The 22,005-nt window shown below is 41.8% G+C and overlaps 1 protein-coding gene across 2 annotated transcripts in view; it reads right to left on the bottom strand.

Moving 5' to 3' along the window:
- The window catches only part of TBC1D15 (TBC1 domain family member 15), a 33,052-nt gene extending 14,900 nt beyond the window's left edge, over window positions 1–18,152 (bottom strand). Inside the window, exons 1-5 of one of the 2 annotated variants that reach the window (XM_040553424.1) lie at window positions 17,983–18,152; window positions 6,463–6,561; window positions 6,146–6,220; window positions 5,395–5,533; window positions 3,773–3,983 (exon numbers count right to left, since the gene is read on the bottom strand). In XM_040553424.1, coding sequence (XP_040409358.1) covers window positions 3,773–3,983; window positions 5,395–5,533; window positions 6,146–6,220; window positions 6,463–6,561; window positions 17,983–18,006 — 548 coding nt within the window. In that variant the 5' untranslated portion in view covers window positions 18,007–18,152. The remainder of the gene's footprint in view (window positions 1–3,772; window positions 3,984–5,394; window positions 5,534–6,145; window positions 6,221–6,462; window positions 6,562–17,982) is intronic. The other variant, XM_040553414.1, reaches the window with a different exon arrangement.
- Between the last annotated feature and the right edge of the window lie 3,853 nt (window positions 18,153–22,005).

Below are 22,005 nucleotides of genomic sequence, written 5' to 3'. Positions count from 1 at the left end.
AATTACATGTGGGTTGTAAAAGTTATTTTTCAGAGCAAGTATTTTCTACGCTTGATAGTGGACAAAGAGAGGTGACACAGGAAAGGAAATTGAGTGAGAGACAGTCAACCCCAATACACACACTGAAACACCTCTAATGTAACTGGGCAAATGAAAAGAACCCATGTCACCATAAGCAGTTAAGGGATTCTTTCTACCGATCAGTAAATCTTGCATTAAGATATACTGTAAAACATTACATAAAGGAATCCAAACTGCCTTTCAATGTACGAAAGCACATCAACAAATTTCTAACCAACAGTACTACAACAGCTACTGTCAACGTATTTTTAAAATTCATACCAGTAAGAGTTTATCAACACCACAGCCATTGTATTGTGAAACAGGAACACCTCATTACAGCCACACAAATATATTTTCGTGCAGACTCCAAATGCTACATGAACACAACTGATTTGACTTAATTCACTGTTCTGGGGGTTGTTTTTTTCTTTTTTATAGTCTTGTACTTCAGACTTGCACAGTCAGATGAAAACTATAGCAAAGGTAGCTGGGACTATGCTGCTCCTTTTTCTTTAATCCATTTTTTTGTTGTTGTTCTCATTCCCTCTACATCCTCTTCACTCCTCTGGTATGGACACCTGATCAATTCATTATTCGGCTTCTGAATCACCACAGTTTACAGCTTAATATATTACAGCAGAGAGAACAGTTCAGAAGTCACTCTGACGTACAAGCCTTGGAGTTAGTAGCCAGACTGGAGAAAGCTAAGCATTTTGCCATCCGATCCTAATCTACTGAACAGACTTACATTTACAAAATACGTTTTTCTGTTGTTCTCTCCCAAAGTTTAAATCCACTATTTCTAGTTTTAGAAAGAAAAAAATACTTTTATTTTTATGAGTACCTGCATCATCTGCCATGCTATTAAAGTTAATGATAAGAATTTTTTAATAAGCCTTATCTGTCTTCAATTCCAACATGACAGGACACTGTTAACACTGACGGATATGAAATCCGACAAGAGATCTCATTTTGGAACAGCCACACACCATAGTCACAGATATGAAGCAGCAACAGTTAATGAAGCCCAACTGGCTTGTGCTAAAAAAGCAGCACAGGGGCACAGGCTGAGTCATGTACTATGCCTTTTCCTAACTAAAAGAACAAAAACTTTGTACAATATTTCCATTTTAATTAAACATTTGCTCTGGACAGCTTGTTCAATATGGGCAGCTACTTGGATAATGTTCAAAACATATTTGTGAGCTAGACACTTCAATAAACATTTATTCATAATACTACTGCTTAGAAAGGGTCATCAGTGTGGCATTTTCCTCAATATTACCCTGGTGCAGCCGAACTAGGAAAAAAAAATCTCTAAAGCAAGCGATTACAAGTATCTTGTTCAGGTTCAGTTACTTCACACATACCAATTTCAGCAATGACATGACATTTTATAATGGTGTTAAAGAAATGCAAAAAGCTTTGAGGTAATAGAAAGGTATTTTAGGAGAATGCTCTGTCATAACATCAGTACCTGCTATCTAGATAGATGTAGAGGCTGGATAAACAAGTAATTACACTGACATGTACTTCCCTATGCAATTCAGAAAACTGAGTAAGCATCTTTCCCTAAAAGAGACTGTTAGCTTACATACACCAAATATTAAAGCATAAGTAACTATTAGGAAAGGACAGGAACGTATAAAAAATAAAGTTTGCCACTTGCACAAGTTGTGGCATAAACTTTTTTTTTTTAAAAAAAAAAAAAAAGAAAAGAATCATAAAAGAATCATATGTGACTAGACCACAGAAAAGACTTTGGTGCCAAAAATAGATCTTAACTGGAAAAGAGGAATCTAAGTAAGAAAACTAAAACTGGAAGTTCCTGTTCAACTCAATGCTTGACTTCATGCAAATTTAATTTCCATAGCTGCATCAGCTTTTTGCTTTAAAGTTTCCAAACTATCTGCTGTTCCATTCTGCAACACTCAGTACTTTTTCAGGCAGCAATACTACATGCCAAATGCCTGAACATGCCCTCAAGTTTCCCCGTCTTCCCTGGCTAGGGAACTCTATCTGGTAAGCACTCCTGAACCCTCCAGTGGGCACACCTGCTGGATCAGACTGCATAAGCTCTACGCACTGCCTTCTTTTAAGAACAAACATGAGAGCCTCTCTTTCTACACTTTTCTCCTCAGCCTGAGGAGAAATGTTGCTTTGCACTGTCCCAGCAGGAACATCCACATTACCTGGCAAGAGGCTATGAAGGGCAAGAATCAAACATCTACTGGATCAAATAAAAGAACGTTAAAGTGCCCAATCACTCACCACAGACCATGCGAAAGAGTCTTTTGAACAGGAACAAAAATCATTATCTGCTCCATTTCCATTCAGGGACTCACCAATAAGCACCAATTTTACATAGCAATATGAATTACAATTATTTGTACCACATGACTCTGTAGAACTGGAAGTAAATAAATTTGCCATCCAGGATTTCCTCGTCTCTAATTATATAGAGAATATTCTTAATTACCTCTACCTTGGCTCCTTAATGCCCTCCTGCTTTGGTGTTAATGAATTTTCCCACCAATGAAAAGCCCACCAACAATGCTACCAACAGTACCATTTCACCAGCTCATCTCACTGACTGTGCCACCTTCTCCAAGCAGTTGACAACTTCAGAGTATCCCAAATTCAATCACCACCATACTGCCAAAGCCTTTTGCAAATCAACTCAGTGACTACACTACACTCATATCCCATTGGCTTGCACTCCGACCTAACAATATTACCAAGGCCTCAGCTTTAACTACTTGTAGAAGAAAATTCTGACCTTCTCAATGTTCCCAACATGAGAACTGTTCTCCATAAGCATTCTCAAAGCCACTTCACTATCTGCCTTCAAATCTTTCATCAGAATATGTTGTTGCAAGTGATGCTAAAAAAAACACATCTGAAAACACAACACCTGTTATACTGATGAAATACATCATGGTTTCTTCATGTTCTACCTACCCTTAGATACCCTGTTGCCTTTTTAAATTATACTTCTGACTATAAGATGAAAGCAGCACATTTTATTTTATTCTGTGTTTACCCTATGCCTGTCAAAAAAGCTTTTATCCAGGTAAAAAGCCTGGAGGTAACACAATATAAATACATAACAAAACTCAAGTATTTAACACCATGATAGGATCTAATTATGCTTACCTTCAAAAAACTGATTTGAAGAATAAAGATCAAATGTAGTACCTATTCCCCACAGCAAGAAATTACAAGGGAACTGAGTTCTGAGGCAAAATATTTATATATAAAGTGATTCCATTGAAAATACTTTAAGTTAACTCACAGAGCAATGTCAATACTCAGATATTTTACTTATAGTAGGAGATCCAAAATTTTAAACAAGTTATCCCATTTAACAGTAGTGCTTCATGAAGAAGGATTTAACTTTACATGAAGAAGGATTTAAGTTTACATCATCTGAGTGTTCATGAGAAGCTTCTGTATCCACTAGAGGGAGCTACACTTCAGCAGATTCTGAACTAGTTTATAAATTGTTCCAAGTTTCAAAGCTTCAGCCCACATTCTGAGTGTATATGTGAAGTTTCAGCTTTAGTCACCTTGACAATTGATTCTACTAATAGAAAAGGGACATAAAAGTACATCAGGATGCATTAATCTGAACCTCACTGCAGAATTTAAAAAAAGTAAACAAACAATCCATATTTTAAATCAGAACTAAGAGTTGTCTGATACTTACTCACTCAGCACTACATGATTTTCAAGGCATTTGATGAGGAGTTTGCTATCTCCATGATGAAAGTGAAGAGCTGGAAGCTTCACGTCATCCTTCAGACAGAACACCAAATAAGACCATCCCATGCCTTCTTTGTTTTGTTTGATTGATTTCAAATCTGCCAAACTGAACAGGAACGACCACTTGCTTTCTCCGTTTGCATGAGCTGTAGCATCTTAAAAACAAAATTACCACATGATTTTAGTTTGACTTCCATTATTAGCAACTACAAAGATTTATCTGTCACTGTTTCTAAAAACAAACTAAAAAAAAAAACACACAAAACTCAAAATCCAGCATTAGTTCTAATAATAAAATGTACTGTAACTACTACAATGATTTCTCATTGTGCCTTCTTGTCTTCTATGGACTTAAAATAATAAGCAGTTCCATCAGACTGCTTCCCTAAAGCTCTGTCGACAGTTTAAGAAAGCAATCCAGCAGATAAGTACGTAACTGCTGTATCAAATAGCAGCAGCAGATGAATCCCATCAGCACCTCTGCCTGGTAGTAGTACTCACTCGAGCTAAACGTAATATACATTACAGTACTGTATGCTGTGCACTGCACACCACGTACATGTCTTGTCAGGCTGCAGTTAAGACACAGAAGAAGGAATTGAAAAGCTTCCCCCACACCTCTTACTGTGCAAGTATATATACACTCTATGCAAGAATACTGTGCAAGACTGTATACATTAAAAATGAAAGGATTGGTTAGGCTACCATGGGTCACAAAATTGCCAGAGTGCCTACAAGGACTCTGGCACATATCCCACCCTACCCTGATCAAATTACAGTAACTGGAAATAAGCAGAAAGTGACAAAGAGCATCATCCCTGTCACTAACGCTCACTGTACTCTGCCTCTTAAAACTGCAAGAAAGTATTCTATAAACAAAGACTGTGCTTCACCCCCAAACTTTCACAATCTCAAGTCCAAACCCTGAACTCATAAATGACATATGACAACATATATGACAGCCAGCACCATTTAAAACCATCACAGATGGGGGGGAAACAAGTGTCTCCAGTTACACACCAAGAGAATCAGAGGGAAAAGCTGACTGGAGATTTTTTATATTTTTTTAAGCACATCTACTGCAACAGTGTAACCTGAATAACTTAGCCGTGAAATTATTCTGCCAAAGTACCTTCACTAGACAAAAATAGGTTTTCTAAGCTTTCACATAAAGAGACCCAAGTACCAATATAGCTGTACATTCCATCTCCCCCTGCTGCTCCAATATTGAAATGCATTTGAGTAAACAACTTTTTTTTTCTTCATTTTCCTTTCTAGTAAGGCATCACGTTCAAACTCCATTTGTTTGAAAGAATTTAAGAAGAGCACAATGCACATAAAACTGCTGCATCATTTAAAGATCCTGACAGCATGATGTTAGATTTAACATTTACTTTCTGTACACTTCTCTACTAATTTAAAGAAGAAATGAGATTGGAAGCAGAAGACAGGTATTCCATTGTGGGCTTTTGTTTTTTTACACACTCATATACTGTATATAGCAGACAATTCTTCAGTTACAGGTTAATACAAAGAAAAATTAAAATCCGCTTATTTTTGAAGTACCTCCATTTGAATGAGGTTTCTTTTTAAAAGAGACTGTGGTGACCATGTCCCATTCTGCTTCATAGCTATTTGGACGGTCTGCTCCTCGGGCAAGTTTTTCTTTGGGAGCTGGAGTCCACTCTACAACAGAGCTGGAATCCTAAGCAAAAAAGGTAACCGTTAAAAAAGCACAAGACATGAAAATTGAGCTAAGAAACAACACAATTCAACACAGGAAATTTTACTTACGACAAAGACTGAGAGGTTTTACTCAAATTTGGTGCTAAAATATCCTAGCATCTCTCACAGACTCTACCAACATAAAACTCTATTTAAATGTAAAACTTTAATCTTTCTGCTTTAGTCACGTTCTCTTAATACTGCTTAAATATTACTGGCTCTTGGAACCTCTGTAGACTTTTTTCTTTACTTTGCATTGGAACAGTGTCTCTCTGTTTTGAAGAATGAATCACCAGAACCCAGCATAATAGATGCAGAGGGACCAGTGACTGTGATTTGCTTTACACTCATTTGGTCTTTACTATTCAAGCAAACAGTTCCCTTCTATTTCATGTATGAACCAAGCACAATCGCCTAAATATATATCCCAGTAACCCGAACCGCGCTGTAGTCCACAAATGCGATCCCTACACATAGCTATTAATACCGACAGTCACGGAAATAGATTTTCCTTCCAGTTTTGAGATCATCTACCCCGAAGTTACCACAAAATGGAAACAGAATGAAAAACACTCACAACTAACGAACATACCTTTCCAGCACAGAGGATATTAGAAGTATCCAAAGTATCATCCAGTGGCCTCCAGTCTACTATTACTTCATTTTCCTACAATAAAAACAATCAATCTACGTAAAGTACACATCTCCCTATACACCCACAGTATGATTCAGGTATAACTTACATTATATATATATATATATATATAAATGATGCAGACGGTGTCAAACATTATGCAATGTTCATTCATTAATGAGTTCCAGTACTTGAGAACATTTGAGATTTACCAAATACATTTTGTGCTTGGCCAACAAATATAAGAAGTTTCCATAATTGTATCACACAAATACCTTTTCTATGACACGTAGTACTCCTGATATTAAGTTGTCCTGATCATCGTTTTTTCCGCAGGATGAATGAATGCAAACTCCTTCTTGCTCATATACAACCTATAACAAAGAAGAAATAGAAGATTTTAAAATTTTATTTCCTGTTAATATTGGCATTTTGATTCACTTACTTAAGTTGAAGCAATCAACTAGCAGTTGTTACAGTTTTCTACCTCTCCTTTTATTTCCCCTTCTAAGAGTCTTTCACATAAGTCAAGAAAAAACAGAAACTGGAACTGATTAAACCTATTCTCTAAGCAGTAAGTTTGAGCACTACACAGCATTTAAAACATTTGAAGGCTCTCTTACATAGTTTGTCTTTTCCCCACTTGTTACCTAAGCACGTTGAAATGATAACCTAAATTTACACTAAACTGTCCATTTTTTAGTTTACAAAAGATGAACTCCAAAGACATTTAAAATTGCAGCCTTAAACTAAATAGCAGCTGCATACACTCAGGTTGAATAGCAAAGGTTCCATTGCAAATGTAGAATGTGTCAGTCACATAAGAGTGGCCTGCAGGACTGTGCACTGCCCACTAAACTTCAGCATTTAAGTGTTAACAGAAATACAACCAAGGGCAACGCTCCCCACAGAATTCTGATAATGCTCTTAATATAATAAAACTAACATTTTTTCTGTCAAAATTCAGCAGGTTCTTCAAAGCTACGTTCTATGTAAGAGTTCCTAAGAACCGTATAAACAACATAAAGAAGTTCTTTTTTAAACAGCTCTTCAAGAGAAGATAGAAAAGTCCCTAATACACCAAGCTAAGATTTTGGGGAAGTGAAATACGTAAGAAGTAACAGTAATTTTCTATAATAATGTTACGTTTTCAAACCAAGCAGCAACCACTGCTTCAAGAAATACATATTTTTAAAAATAAAATAATTTCTTATTTTATCAAAAAGAGAGATTACATTTCTTTAGTACTAAAACATCTGTATCTCTTTTTCTCAACTTACTCATTCGTCAAATTTTTTAAATCATCACAATTGCAGTCAGGCCAGTAAGCTACAAGTTTAGGTATGTAAGCTTAACAGTGCTGAAAAATACCAATAAAACTCTGATTTACTTGTCCTTTCTGTTGTATATATATTTCTTAAATTTCTCTTCAACAGAAGCAAGAAATTTCTAAAGTGTCAGGTTTAATCACAAAAATACTGCTTGGAAGAGACCATTAGAGGTCACTTACTCTAATCTCCCTCGTGAAGGATTATTGCCAACACTTTATTAAATTCCCTTCCAAATACTCAAAGTCTTCTTTTCTGTTCTCTATTGCAGGTTTTCTTTTTTCTACCAAAAATGATCCCCCCTTTGTATCTACCAAAAACATGCTTTGAAATTCAGTCCCTGTATAAACTCTGCAACTTTGTACATTCATTTCAGTTTTACCTTCTAGTATTTGGACCTGATCTATTAAGTCTGAACCAAGAAGCGATCAATCACTGGAACAGACAAACCACCCGTACCAGAGCTGCTCTGGTAGACCCGCATTTCTGCCAATAATTTTACTAATTATCAAAGTACATCTCCTCAGTCTAAAAACACTTGGTCTAATGTATTATACCAGTTATTCCATGCCATCAAAGCAGCCCTACTACTAACAGTATAACAATTAATGCTTTTATTATTTTCCATCCATTGATCTCTCAGAAGGACAAACTTTTCCCTTCACAGGAGAAGACAAAGTGACCCCCGTGCCCCGGTTCTTTGACTCCATGCCACAGCAGTCACCTAACTGGAAAGTCCTGCATTGCTCCACACATCTATTCCTGCCATGTAATCCCACATTGCTCTGTGTAACAGATCCACCTCTGTTATAACATGATGAAATCAAAGAACCAGGAACATGCTCAGAAGAGGACATCTGTAAAAACAGAGCACTTTCCACAATGCAGTTTATTTCCTTCATACCATTACTCAAGAAAAAGTTTCTCCAAGTTTCAAACACCAGGAAGTCAAGCTGTCAGGTTTTATCCTTATTCAACAACAGGTATAATCTTGTATTTTTTTCCAATTGTTATCAAGTATTTAACACAACTGAGCTTAGAGTGTTTTTTTTTTTTTAAAAAAAAAAAAAAACTTGTTTCAATCAGTGAAGAAGGCTGAGTCTCCCCAATGTTTTCATAAATGACTTGGATGTAGAACTAGAAGGTGTTTTGACTAAGTTTGCAGACAACAACTGGGAGAAGTTGTTGACTCAACTGAGGGTGGAAACGCCTCGCAGAGACATCTTGACAAATCAGAGGACTGGGCAATCACCAGCTATATGAAGTTTAATGAGAACAAGTGCCGGATTCTGCACCTGGGAAGGGACAGCCCTGGCTTTACGTACAGACTGGGGGTTGAGAGGCTGGAGGGCAGCCCCACAGAAAGGGGTCTGGGGGTTCTGGCTGACAGCAAGCTGAACAGGAGCCAGCAGTGTGCCCTGGCAGCCAGGAGGGCCACCCGCACCCTGGGGTGCATCAGGCCCAGCACTGCCAGCCGGGCGAGGGAAGGGATTGTCCCGCTCTGCTCTGCGCTGGGCGGCCTCACCTCCAGCACTGTGTGCGGTTTGGGTGCCACAACATGAGAAGGGCATGAAACTGTCCAAAGGAGGGCTACAAAGATGATGTGGGGTCTAGAGAGGAAGAGGTATGAGGAGCGGCTGAGGCCCCTTGGTTTGTTCAGAGCAGAGCAGGCTGAGGGGAGGCCTCATGGCGGCCTGCAGCTCCCTCACGAGGGGAGCGGAGGGGCAGGCGCTGAGCTCTGCTCTCTGGGGACAGCGACAGGACCCGAGGGAACGGCATGGAGCTGGGACAGGGGAGGGTTAGGCTGGGTGTTAGGGAAAGGTTCTGCACCCAGAGGGCAGTCGGGCACTGGGACAGGCTCCCCAGGGCAGTGGTCACAGCACTGAGCCTGCTGGAGTCCAAGCAGCATTTGGACAACGCTCTCAGACACAGGGTCTGATTTTTGTGTGGTCCTGTGTGGGGCCAGGAGTTGGACTTGATGTTCCTTGTGGGTCCCTTCCAGCTCAGGATATTCTAGGACTCTAAGTCACACATAGGTGGTAGTCTAGAAGATGCAATAACATAACGAGTTTGAAGAAAAATATGGCATCAATCTTACAAAAGAATACCTAAAAAGTGCATTAACAATTTATTCCATTACAAAACATTTTGTAAGTCATCATATTTGAATTATCTGAAATATTGAGTTGCTCTCTTTCGCTGCACTTTATGAAGTAATTACATAACTGAATTTGAATAAGTTGATTTTGAGAGTGTGATTTTATAGTGGTAGCACTTGAAGACTGGCTACACTTGGCTGTGTTTCACACAACGTTCTTAGCGAGCTGAGAACTCAAAAATTCCATGAGTATTCTTACAGCACCTTACAGCAAGATGTAATTTGTGACGTATTTTTGTTTTCTTGTATGACGGCAATGGCAAGCTATTAGTCAATTAAAAGATGGAAAGCAACGCTAAATTACACATACAAGTACTAAGCAAACTACTAAATTAAAAGCCAGTATATCAATAGTTAGATTTGAATAAAAGCCATCCCTCAGTAGACAACTACTGAAACACTGCATAGCTTGACCCGGCGCACCATGCAGCCCACAAAGGTGTTTGTTCAGTGCCTCGCAGCCCAGCGGTCAGGCGAACGTCTCATCACCACACACGGACTTCTTGAACGGCCAAGGAAATTGATGTTTCAAAACCAGGCAATTGCAGCAAGTACTGTCTCTTGCCTGAACAGCACGTTACTGCAGAACACCTACGAAGGGAACCTTTAAAGAAGATGAGGGAGAACAGACAGCAAATGCTGGAGAACAATCAGAAGCATCATTAAAATAGTTAGGACTTGTGTAAGATGTGCAACCAAAATCTACGTAGTGAGCTCCTGGTATGTATAGACAGTGAAGGAAGTAGTTATGAACAGGGCAGCATAATGAGCTCCAGTTGCCCCACTGTTAGCAATTAAAGTAACTGTGACCCCCCAAAAAATAATTTATAATCCTATCAACATTACCTGTCAACACCATCTGTGCAGTAAAGCATCCTGTAATCCTTTAAATCTTGGTAACTTTTTGGCTTCAGTGACAGGTCTGATCTAGAAAGGTCTCGTTATCCGCTACGTGGAAGAACTCAGCAGTTTCAGGAGCCCCACCTGTTCAGTTTGTTGACTATGCTTCTTGTATTACAAGGCAGGAAGGTATGCTACTAGCTCACCTTGGTTTTGTACTATTCCTTATTTTACATATTTCATCACCGTCTCTTTTTCAAAGAGAAGAAGGTGGAATCTAGCTTAATCTTTCATTTTCTTTTCGTATGATTAAAGCCATCACTTTTACTTCCTCTGAATCTATACATTAACAACCCCATCATGAAAAAAGTTGAAGTTAATAAGCGCACAACAAAGGTGACTAGGTAAGTTGACGTGCCCCTAGGATTTTAAACCCAAAGGTAATCCTCATCCGAATATTACAGCCCTTCCACTCGTCCACCCCCACGGCCACCAGTAAGAAACCTGCGCTCTGCAGAGTCAAAGGATGGGTCATGGAAACAAAACCCCAGAGAAGCAAAGCAGCACATGTTACTTACCTGCTTGAGGCCAGAAAAGTTGTCCAGCCAAAGCTGTCCAACCTAACTACACTGATTTAAACAACTGTACTTGCTTTTTTCTACACCTGTTTGAAAGCATATGTTGGACTGTCCAGAGTTCCTCAGGCTTAGATGTAACTACGCACATAAGAAGTCAGACCCTGCTGGTCCCACAACTAAAATAAAATGAAGAATGATCGGAAGAACATTCAACACAAATGCAACTAAAACAAATGAAGATGTAACGTGACAAGCTAAACAACTTTACAAATAACTTGATTTTAAATACATTTGAATTGTCTTGCAACTGCACATATAATTCAAAGGTTTTCAGACATCTTATAACTTACAGACAGTTCTATGAAAAAGCTTCCTTAATACCACAGTAAAATAAGTGTAACCAAATCCAGGTTTATCCATCTATGATATCCTTAAGTTCCTCAAATGTTTAAATAAGTATTACCCTCTAAGGAGAGCTATCTCTGTAAAAGCGTTCAGTTGGCAACTGTTTCCTAAAAAAATGGTGGAGAAAAAAAAAATCTAAGTATTTTTTAATAATCTTAAAATTTCACGCTTGCTGGCTGTAAGCATGAAATTGTACTATGTCTATTTTCCTAATTCTGTAGGATGAAAATGAGACACACTGCCTATTCCATGCAGAATCTTACCAAAAGATAAAAAATTGATGCAAGAATTCCCAAACACTGTTAAGCCACCTGTTTTGTTTGTTTCATTGTTTTTTTTCCTGTAAGTACAGCGAAAAAAGCCACTGCTTGACCTGCTTGTTTTTTTCCCTGCAAGTACTACAAAAGTCAAAGGCAAATTCACAATTCATCCCAGTCAGTCATGAACAACTCTGTGCCACGTGGGGACAGCAGCTATTCTACCAAGTAAACTGACAGAGGGTCCACAGAAACAGGGAACCACAGCACAAAATTCAGGAAAGCCGCAGAAGAGCTGTTTACCACCTCCTACGAAAAGCAGAAGGAAGAAGCAGGATGTCGGCTCAGTTTACCCAAGACAGCCCCCTGAGAAGCACCCTCCGCTGTGCTCCTCTGGGAGGCATCACGGCCTATGCTCGTTCAGGTTATGGAAAACTGTTCAAGTATTTATAATCCCTGTCCAGCAAAGTAACTTTCTGAAGTCCCACTATTATCCCAGTAACATTTTCTGAGAAACAGGAGGTATCATTCTTAATACTGTAAGGACAGAGCATGGAATTTTTTATTTATTTATTTTTATCTCCAGCTCATCATGCTGCTTACAATAAGGACTCAATGGGCAACGTTTACAGCATTTATCGCCAGGGACATCCATCAGAAGGCCTTCACCAAAACCACACCGACAGTTACAACATATGCCAGAACATAAGCAAGGTTTTTGGATTAAATGCTTGTCATTCAAAGGCAATTTATGGCCTTCCGCAACCATCTAGTGAGAGACTGACAACACCGCATCCAAAGACAATGAGGTGTAGGCAACAAAAAAGGAGAGCAACCCCACAGCAGGGCACTCCTGCCCTCCTTACTTGCCATTTCCCATCCTGTCTGTGCTAGGCACAAAGTACTAGCTGACGTGAGCTGGCAACGTGAGCCTGCAGCCCAGAAAGCCACCCGTGTCCTGGGCTGCATCAAAAGCAGCGTGAGCAGCAGGGTGAGGGAGGGGATTGTCCCCGTCTGCTCTGCTCTCCTGAGACCCCACCTGGAGCCCTGCCTCCAGCTCTGGGGCCCCCAGCACAAGAAGGACATGGAGGTATTAGAGCATGTCCAGAGGAGGGCCACAAGGATGCTCAGAGGGCTGGAGCACCTCTCCTACGGGAACAGGCTGAGGGAGCTGAGGTTGTTCAGTCTGAAGAAGAGAGGGCTCTGGGGAGACCTTACAGCAGCCTTCCAGTACCTAAAGGGGGCCTACAGGAAAGCTGGGGAGGGACTCTTTGTCAGGGGGTGTAGTGACAGGACAAGGGAGAATGGCTTTAAGCTAAAAGAGGGAAGGTTTAGATTAGATGTAAGGAAGAAATCCTTCCCTCAGGAGGCGGTGAGGCACTGGCACAGGCTGCCCAGAGAAGCTGTGGATGCCCCATCCCTGGAGGTGTTCAAGGCCAGGTTAGATGGGGCGGGAGGTGCCCCTGCCCATGGCAGAGGGGTTGGAACTGGGTCATCTTTAAGGTCTCTTCCAACCCAAACCATTCTGTGTTTCTGTGATACCACATGCACTCAATGTTAGTACCTCAAATTCCTCCTCTTACCTCTGTCGCACACCAACAACCCATCAAATGCAGGACATTTCAGAGAATGGAGAAGCACTGCAACTCTACAAACTAGTCCCATCTTTCAGATACTTCATATTCTCTCCCCATATTCTTGATCACATTCTCCTTTTCTGCCAGAGTACGAACTGGGACCACTGTCACTCCACCAGATGCCATCCAGCTTATGACAGACACAGCCTGTAGCACTCACGCAGTGAAACCGCCACCACGCTGGGGTCAGTGAGCAATTGTGGCACTGTGCGAGTCTGGTCTCTAACAACTTTTCAAGAGCGGTTCTTTCATTTTTGCCTTATATTATAGCATCAGGTAAAGGACCTCATCGTGGATTCAACAGCTGAAGTAGCAAGCAGGCATGCTCATAAGAAAGTAACTCCATTAGAAAGTCTGAATGCTCCCCAGACTACAAATTAAGGAAAAAATTGGTCTGCCTGCAAACATTAACAAGATGCTAATCAGCTGCTCTATCTGTTATTTCCAGATCCTGACAGAAGGTAAACAGAACAAAAGATGCAACACCGAGGAAACAACTACAGGCCAATAGAATAAATTCAATTTAGTCAATGGCTGTTCTGAGATACCTTACATCAACAAAACATAGTAAAGCCAAGCTCTAAAATAAGCTGTCAGAAGAAATGGATCTCAATTTAAAGATCTGCATCGTGCTGCTTTCATTTCCACCTCCCTCTCTGGAATAGCTGAGGTTTCCCCAGAGCGCAGTCACACAACCACTGCTGAACTGTCAGTGGCCATGTCCAAACTGCACCAACAGCCCGCTTCCAGTGCCCGGAGACCATTACATTCGAGCGCTCTGCAAAGCATCAAGCTAGCATTATTGACCAACATCATCTTTTGCTCCAAAGATACCCAAGAACTTCTGGCATTTGAATTCAAGGTTTAGTAAGAGTACAAAACCATACCCTCGTACGTCATGTTTGCTGCGCCTGTGCTCAACCTGTTTCCTAGGACAGTAAAATCTCTCACCCCGCTGGTCTTAGAAGCGTGAAACTCTCACACCAAGTTTCTAAGTGGGCGGAAAAAAGCACAAATATTCATATTGTGATAAGTATGACAAAGCTCCCAACAGTGGGAACCACATGTCATAAGAAAAGGCTTCCTGCTTTACAACAGTAAGTTTTTCAAGTTCTGCCTCTGCAAGTTTCTGGAATCAGGTATTTCTGCTACTTATGCAACAGCTGTGGGGAATCAGCGAAAATACAAGTGTAGAGTAAGTGCTTGAGACAGAACACAGCATTTCTACCACAAATACTTCTGCAAGAGAAGTCCTTAATGAATAACTAAAAAACGGAAAGAATATATAAGAATTTCAGAATGATCAGTGAACTGCTTTAGTCAAACATAATGAAACCTTAACTAAATTAAAAAGAGGCAAAGGCAGGCAGAGGCTTTGTTCACAGAGAAAACGTATGAAGTACAAAATATTTAGCAAAGATTACGATTCTATCCATAGTAAATGATAAAGGGTGAAAAAGATATAACGAAGACTTTAAATCAAGTGCTTCATAAAACAGTACAACCCACAGAATGGGAGTTTTGAAGCCCCAAAATTCAACTAGTTGACGGTGCAACAAAGCGCTGCTTACACCAGAGTATATCTACATCTAAAAGTTGGCTGCATACGTGCCAACAAACTACCTAGAGGACATAAAGCTCATTTTAACAGACGGTATTGTAAATCTTTGTTGATCCTAACATAAAAAAAACTCAACCACACAGCCCCCAAACACTACAGCTTTTACATCACAGTTTAGGAGCACGTACAGTGCTACTTGAACACTTGTAGTTACTCTACGCTGGCCAAATAGCTGCGCTTAGACCAAGATTTAGCTTCAAGAGGAAGGGCACGAGCAAATGAAAAACGACTTCTGACAGCTCGTGTGCCAACTAGTAATTTGAGGAAGATCTAACAGCCCATATGCTGAAGATAGACTCAACTCCGAGAACATGAAACAAAAATCATTACTGTCTTTAGACCAGCTGTAATAATAGCCTATACACTGACAGGCTAAATTTATACTTGTCCCCACACACAACTTTTTGCCTCGTTTTCTAACATAGTTTTCTGTTATAAGGGTGAGAGACGGTCCAGAGACTTCTCTGAAATCAGGGAAACAAAATACCACTTGCTAAGCAACAAAAAGAAGTAACATACCTGCTTTCATGTCAGAAGCACTGAAACCAAAAGACCTTACTGCCAAGTTACACACAGAAAAACCTAGAAGCTCTAAGAAAGGGAAAAAAAAATGAAGTTCACACTGTTCTAGGGCAAGTGGTCATTAATAAAGGATGAGTCAGGACTCCAGAACTCTGGCGATAACCTCAGTCTTCTGGAATTGAGTTAACTGTATATAGAAAAGCACTGAAAAGAACCTTCACAGTAAAAAAAAATAGGACAAAATTCTAAGGTAAGCAGTACATACGGTTACATGAGGTGACTAAATTTACAGTTCATACCACATTCATATATGAAGCTGAAACTAGAGCTCTGCAAAAAGAGATGAGAATATGAAATAGTTGAGTTGTGAATCCGTTTCTTTTAACGATGCCTGGGAAATAAACACGACGGAAGAGGAAAGTGAACGTGGTGCAACTAAAACCCTCAACCTTATATGGTTTGCTGAAATAACATTTCATGAAGTCTGAGACAATGCAGGCTATCCCAGCTATTTAATCTATCACCCCATGCACTCTGTGGAATTACCTTGTGCCATATTTTTCAAAAAAGAATTTATACATCAGAATACATCACTTTCATGTTACCATACCAAATGCTACTAAATAAAGCACCCCACAAGCTAGTACCTACCACTTTTCCAGACACCTACCACCTGCAATACCTCATTACAACACCGCACAGCCAGAAGGAAAAGTGGAATCAATTTAGGACACTCGTAGTTTGGAAATATACCAAAATGCAGAATGCCTTATATGAGAATATTGAGTCTGTACCAAGTTACACTGTTCATTCCACCTGGAGTGAAGGTTTACTACTCTGTGAGCCCGTCTAGAATTCTGCTGACGTCCAAAGAAAAAAATTGTGGTCCAGCGCATTCCCCAAACTAAAAAAAATGAACCCAGCCAAAAATAAATTCACAGTTTTATGTATTTTTTTTCAGCTCCCTAAATCGAATCACTTAAGAGATCAAACGAGTATAGTATCCAAACAAGCAGAAGCGCAACACGCAGGTGGGGAAAGCCACAGAGTGAAATTGCTTCTAATGACAGCAGCGAAACTTCAAATCAGCGACTTTGTGAGGTTTTAGAAAACACAACAGATTTGTTCTCTGTATCAAGAGCTTTTACTTCGTTGAGATACCGCAATTAAAGTACTTGAACACAAAGGCCACAATTAGAAGTCACGTTAACAAGCTGCATGAGCACTGTAGATGCAGAATAATTGGAACAGAATCTTGCAGCAACTTAAGACACTTAACAAAAGTCCCAAGTAGACAGACTAATAAAAATGTGAAAAAAATATGAAAATAATTACTAAAACCCAATAAGCTACTGAGCTTTTTAAATGGTCAAAAATCACAAATTTCATTTAGGTTGGATTTTTAAAGAGCAGCACGATTTCAAAGTTTATTTTCCAGACTTTTTGGAAAGACATCAAGAGAGGTATGGCCAGCAGGTCAAGGAAGGTGATTGTCCCCCTCTACTCTACCCTCAGGAAGCCCCACTTGGAGTGCTGCGTTCAAGCCTGGGGCCCCCAGCACAAAAAAGATGTGGGGCTGTTGGAATGGGTCCAGAGGAAGGCCATGAGGACGATCAGAGGGCTGGAGCACCTCTCCCATGAAGAAACGCTGAGAGAGCTGGGGACGTTCAGCCTGGAGAAGAGAAGGCTCTGTCGAGACCTCACTGCGGCCTTTCAATACTTAAAGGGCTCTTATAAAAAAGATGAAGAGGAGCTCTTTACTCCTGTAGATAATGAGAGGACAAGGTGTCACAGCCTTAAGCCAAAAAGGATAGATTTAGATTAGACATTAGGAAGAAATTCTTCACTCAGAGGGTGGTGAGGCCCTGGCACAGGCTGCCCAGAGCAGCTGTGGATGCCCCATCCCTGGAGGTGTTCAAGGCCAGACTGGATGGGGCTTTGGGCAACCTGGTCTGGTGGGAGGTGTCCCTGCCCATGGCAGGGGGCTGGAACTGGGTGGGCTTTAAGGTCCCTTCCAACCCAAACCACTCTGTGATTCCATGACATTTCTCAGTGAGATGAGCATCCCTGCATCAAGACGCCAAGAGCCTTGAACAAAAACAGTCTGTTTCAATTTCAGGATTGATCAGAGAACGAACATAACAGCAGCCTTCCCTCACATAAGCGAGGGCTGCATTTACCTGTCTGGCAGCAGCGGGCAGGTCAGCGTGCCTACCTTAACCCCTACCAGACCAGTCACGAGCTCCCCCGAGCAGCCCCCGAGCACACACACCTCCCCCGCCCGCCCCTGCGGACACAAGGCCGCCCCACCGCACCGAGGCGGCTCCTGGCCGAGCCGTGAGGCCCAGCACCGGCGGAGCGGGCCGCAGAGGGGCCGGGCCGCGGGGCCGGGCCCCGTCGGGAGCGGCCTCCCCCCGCCGCCCCGGTCCCGTCCCGTCCCGGCCGTTACCTTGCCGCTCGGAGGCGCCGCCATGTTGCCTACGAGTGTTTACGGTGACGTTGCGCTCCTCACGTGCTGCCCCCCCCGCCCCACAACAAGCCCCGTCAGCCCCTCGGCCGCCGGCGCATGCGCGCTCGGGTGCGGACCGCCTGCCGGCGGCCGCCCTCGAAGCCCCGCCCCTCGAGGCCCCGCCCCTCAGCCCCGTCTCCTAGCAGCCCCGCCCGGCCGAGGCCTACTGAGCCCTTTTCCTGAGCCCCCTGATGGTCGTTACAGAAGCACAGAGCCGCTTTGAGATTTAATCATAATCGCTTTGAGATTGTGCTTCATTTGTGCTTTATTGCAAATCTGACATAAAATCACTCTCCAGTTGGTTCCTTTCCATTCTTCCACAACATCAGTACTAAGGAAATACCAGCCCATACGCACCATCAAGCTGCCCTAATATCAGATTTCTTCTGTCAGTAAAAAATACAGCATTTTGTAGATGAGATTTCCCTTGGCTTTCAACACCTAACACATTCATAGTCATAATGGGATAAAGCCAAATTTTAATGGCAACAGCGTTAGCAAATGTTCAGCGTTTGGATGCATGCAGATTTACAAACTGAAACAATTCTGCTGACATCAGCAAAGTTTGATTCATCTTCTTTACCTGAAAAAGCACACAATGTGTGTTACTATTTAAATACAAAAAATTAACTTAAAGTCTGATTAAATAAAAGAATTACCTTTAACTCAGTAAGTCTGAAATATTTGGTTTTGCTAACAGCCATAAATCAAGTTGGTTTTTAAGACATTTGTTTTATTCCGACACCTTATAAAATATTTTGAGTAAATAGTGTATCCCCCAAATTGTGTAACCCCAATTTTGTTTACCCCAAAACATGTGGTTGAGATGCTCACAGGGAAGTGATTCGCTACTCCAAAGGAGCAAAAGTAATCGGGCTTTTTTTGCCTCTCATAAAATGGCAGTATAACTTCACAGAATCACAGAATCGTCTAGGTTGGAAGAGACCTCCAAGATCACCAAGTCCAACCTCTGACCTAACACTAACAAGTCCTCCACTAAACCATATCACTAAGCTCTACATCTAAACGTCTTTTAAAGACCTTCAGGGATGGTGACTCTACCACTTCCCTGGGCAGCCCATTCCAATGCCTAATAACCCTTTCCGTAAAGAAGTTCTTCCTAATATCCAACCTAAACCTCCCCCGGCCCAACTTTAGCCCATTCCCCCTTGTCCTGTCACCAGGCACGTGGGAGAATAGACCATCCCCCACCTCTCTACAGCCTCCTTTAAGGTACCTATAGAGAGCGATGAGGTCGCCCCTGAGCCTCCTCTTCTCCAGGCTAAACAACCCCAGCTCCCTCAGCCGCTCCTCGTAAGACTTGTTCTCCAGACCCCTCACCAGCTTTGTTGCCCTTCTCTGGACTCTCTCGGGCACCTCCATGTCCTTCTTGTAGCGAGGGGCCCAAAACTGAACACAGTACTCGAGGTGCGGCCTCACCAGAGCCGAGTACAGGTGGACAATCACCTCCCTAGACCTGCTGGCCACGCTGCTTCTTATACAGGCCAGGATGCTGTTGGCCTTCTTGGCCACCTGAGCACACTGCTGGCTCATATTCAGCTGCCTATCAACCAATACTCCCAGGTCCTTCTCGGCCAGGCAGCTTTCCAACCACTCATCTCTCAGCCTGTAGCGCTGCTCGGGGTTGTTGCGCCCCAGGTGCAGGACCCGGCACTTGGCCTTGTTGAACTTCATACAGTTGATCTCAGCCCATCGGTCCAGCCTATCCAGATCCTCCTGCAGAGCCTTCCTTCCCTCGAGCAGATCGACACACACACCTAACTTGGTCTCATCTGCAAACTTACTGAGGGTGCACTCGATCCCCTCGTCCAGGTCATCGATAAAGATATTAAAGAGGACCAGCCCCAGCACTGAGCCCTGGGGGACTCCACTAGTAACCGGCCTCCAACTGGATTTGACTCCATTCACCACAACTCTTTGGGCCCGGCCATCCAGCCAGTTTTTAACCCAACAAAACGTACGCTAGTCCAAACCACGAGCAGCCAGTTTCTTGAGGAGAATGTTGTGGGAAACGGTGTCAAAAGCCTTACTGAAGTCAAGGTAGATCACATCCACAGCCTTCCCCTCATCCACCAGGCACGTCACTTGGTCATAGAAGGAGATCAGGTTCGTCAAGCAGGACCTACCTTTCATAAACCCATGCTGACTGGGCCTGATCGCCTGGTTGCCCTTCAAGTGCCTCGTGACGACAGTCAAGATAATCTGCTCCATGATCTTCCCTGGCACTGAGGTCAAACTAACAGGCCTATAGTTCCCCACTTCTGGCTTCTCAAATTTAAAACTTTTTTGCTAGATTAATATCTATACTGTACTTTTAACCATTGAAAAACAGACTTTTGTAGGTTGTCGGGTACATCTCGCTACTCAAAGCAGGACAGATTTTGTAGTTGGGTCAGATTGCTGAGGATCACTTTTGCTCAGGATGGTGTCTTGGCAGACACAGGAAAACAGCTACAAAAGCATTGGATTCAGCTGAGAAGCATGATTCTCAGCTGAAAGAGGGACCAAAACCAGTGTGTGGGAGTTAGACATACCCAGTGTTAACGTGTTTACAGAAGATCCTGCTCTGAGCAAGACAGATTTTGCTTTTTCTCATCTGAGGGTGCGCGAAAGCCTTGCTTACTCCTGACCCAAATTAGGGTTGATAGCTGCTTTTGAAGGAATTTGGTCATTTAAAGGAAAGCCGGTTCAAGATACTGCCTTTCAAGAGAGTGGCTTATGTACCAGGGTTACAGACCAGGCTACAAAAATCTAGCACAGCAGGATCTTGACCCTTGATGAAATTTTGAAGGTAATGTCATAATCTAATACTACTGAAAGCTGCTTCTTATAGTGTTTCCACGGCTAAAAGCATGCTAATTGACTGTTAATTACAGTGCATCTGTAGGCTCCCTAAATTCTAACCTGTGCTCTCCTATGCATTTTCCCTTAAGCTTCCAGCATTCCCACATCAATTTGTACAGTCACTCAAGGAGAATAGAAACACTGTGTGGAAATTAAAAATTACTAAGATGCTGAGATGTGGTACTGTTAGAGACTCTATATAAGAGGTGAGTGGTGAGGAACAGCTACTGTGTGAACGGAGTGATCCTTGTGTGAACACTTTGACCTAACTTAGGAGTGGGCTGTGTCAAAAACGATCAGGAAGGCAAAGCAGTCACTCCAGGCACTCTTTGTGAGGGAAGAAGGGGTCTACTACAATAGGTTTGTGTATCTATGCACATAGCCAGAGTTGCTTTGCCAAACATGGAACCACGACTCAAAATAATGGCAAAAGTGTTCTATATAAAAAGGACAGGAGAAGAGGATTACTTAGCAGAGGCCAGGCTAGCACAGAGAAACTCAGCAGAAATGTTTGAAGGAGATGGAGCTGTAAAAATATCCAGGAAGTGGTAAATTATTTCTAGACTGATTTTCTTAAATGTTTTAATGTAGATAAAGACAATTTAATTAGGACTGGTTATTGTTGCCAGACTTGCGCTGAGGTAATCAGTATTTGTCTAGGGAACTGTAGCTCACTCAAAACCTGAGCGAAAAGACATATTTTCCATTATTTAATAAGAAAAGCAGCAGCTGGGACTTCCAACACTGGACTTGGAGAAGATGAGGTATAAGAAAGGTACCCTCTTCAAAAATCATTTACCAGCAAATTTTTGATCATCCCTGAAGCTCATTGGAACCTGAATGCCTATACCTAACATCACAGTGTTCTGGATACAATGTCTTGAGAAGAAAATAAACAAATAAATAAAAACATGAGAAGAGAATGACCAGGCTTAGCTTTGAGACTTTATGTTCCGTTGATGGAAACGTGTTCATTGCAGCTTCCTTCTCCTTCCACCAGACATAGGAAATGAGTTTCTGCCAGAAGATTCCTTGGTGAGTGTTCAACAGTTCCCACAGGACTCTTCCTGGGACTCCTTTCCCACTGCAGTCCTTTCA

The sequence above is a fragment of the Cygnus olor genome, chromosome 1, assembly GCF_009769625.2.
Source record: "Cygnus olor isolate bCygOlo1 chromosome 1, bCygOlo1.pri.v2, whole genome shotgun sequence".
NCBI classification, from domain to species: Eukaryota; Metazoa; Chordata; class Aves; order Anseriformes; family Anatidae; genus Cygnus; species Cygnus olor.
Note: the sequence above shows the minus strand (reverse complement) of the source record. Positions and strands in the feature narration are given on the sequence as shown.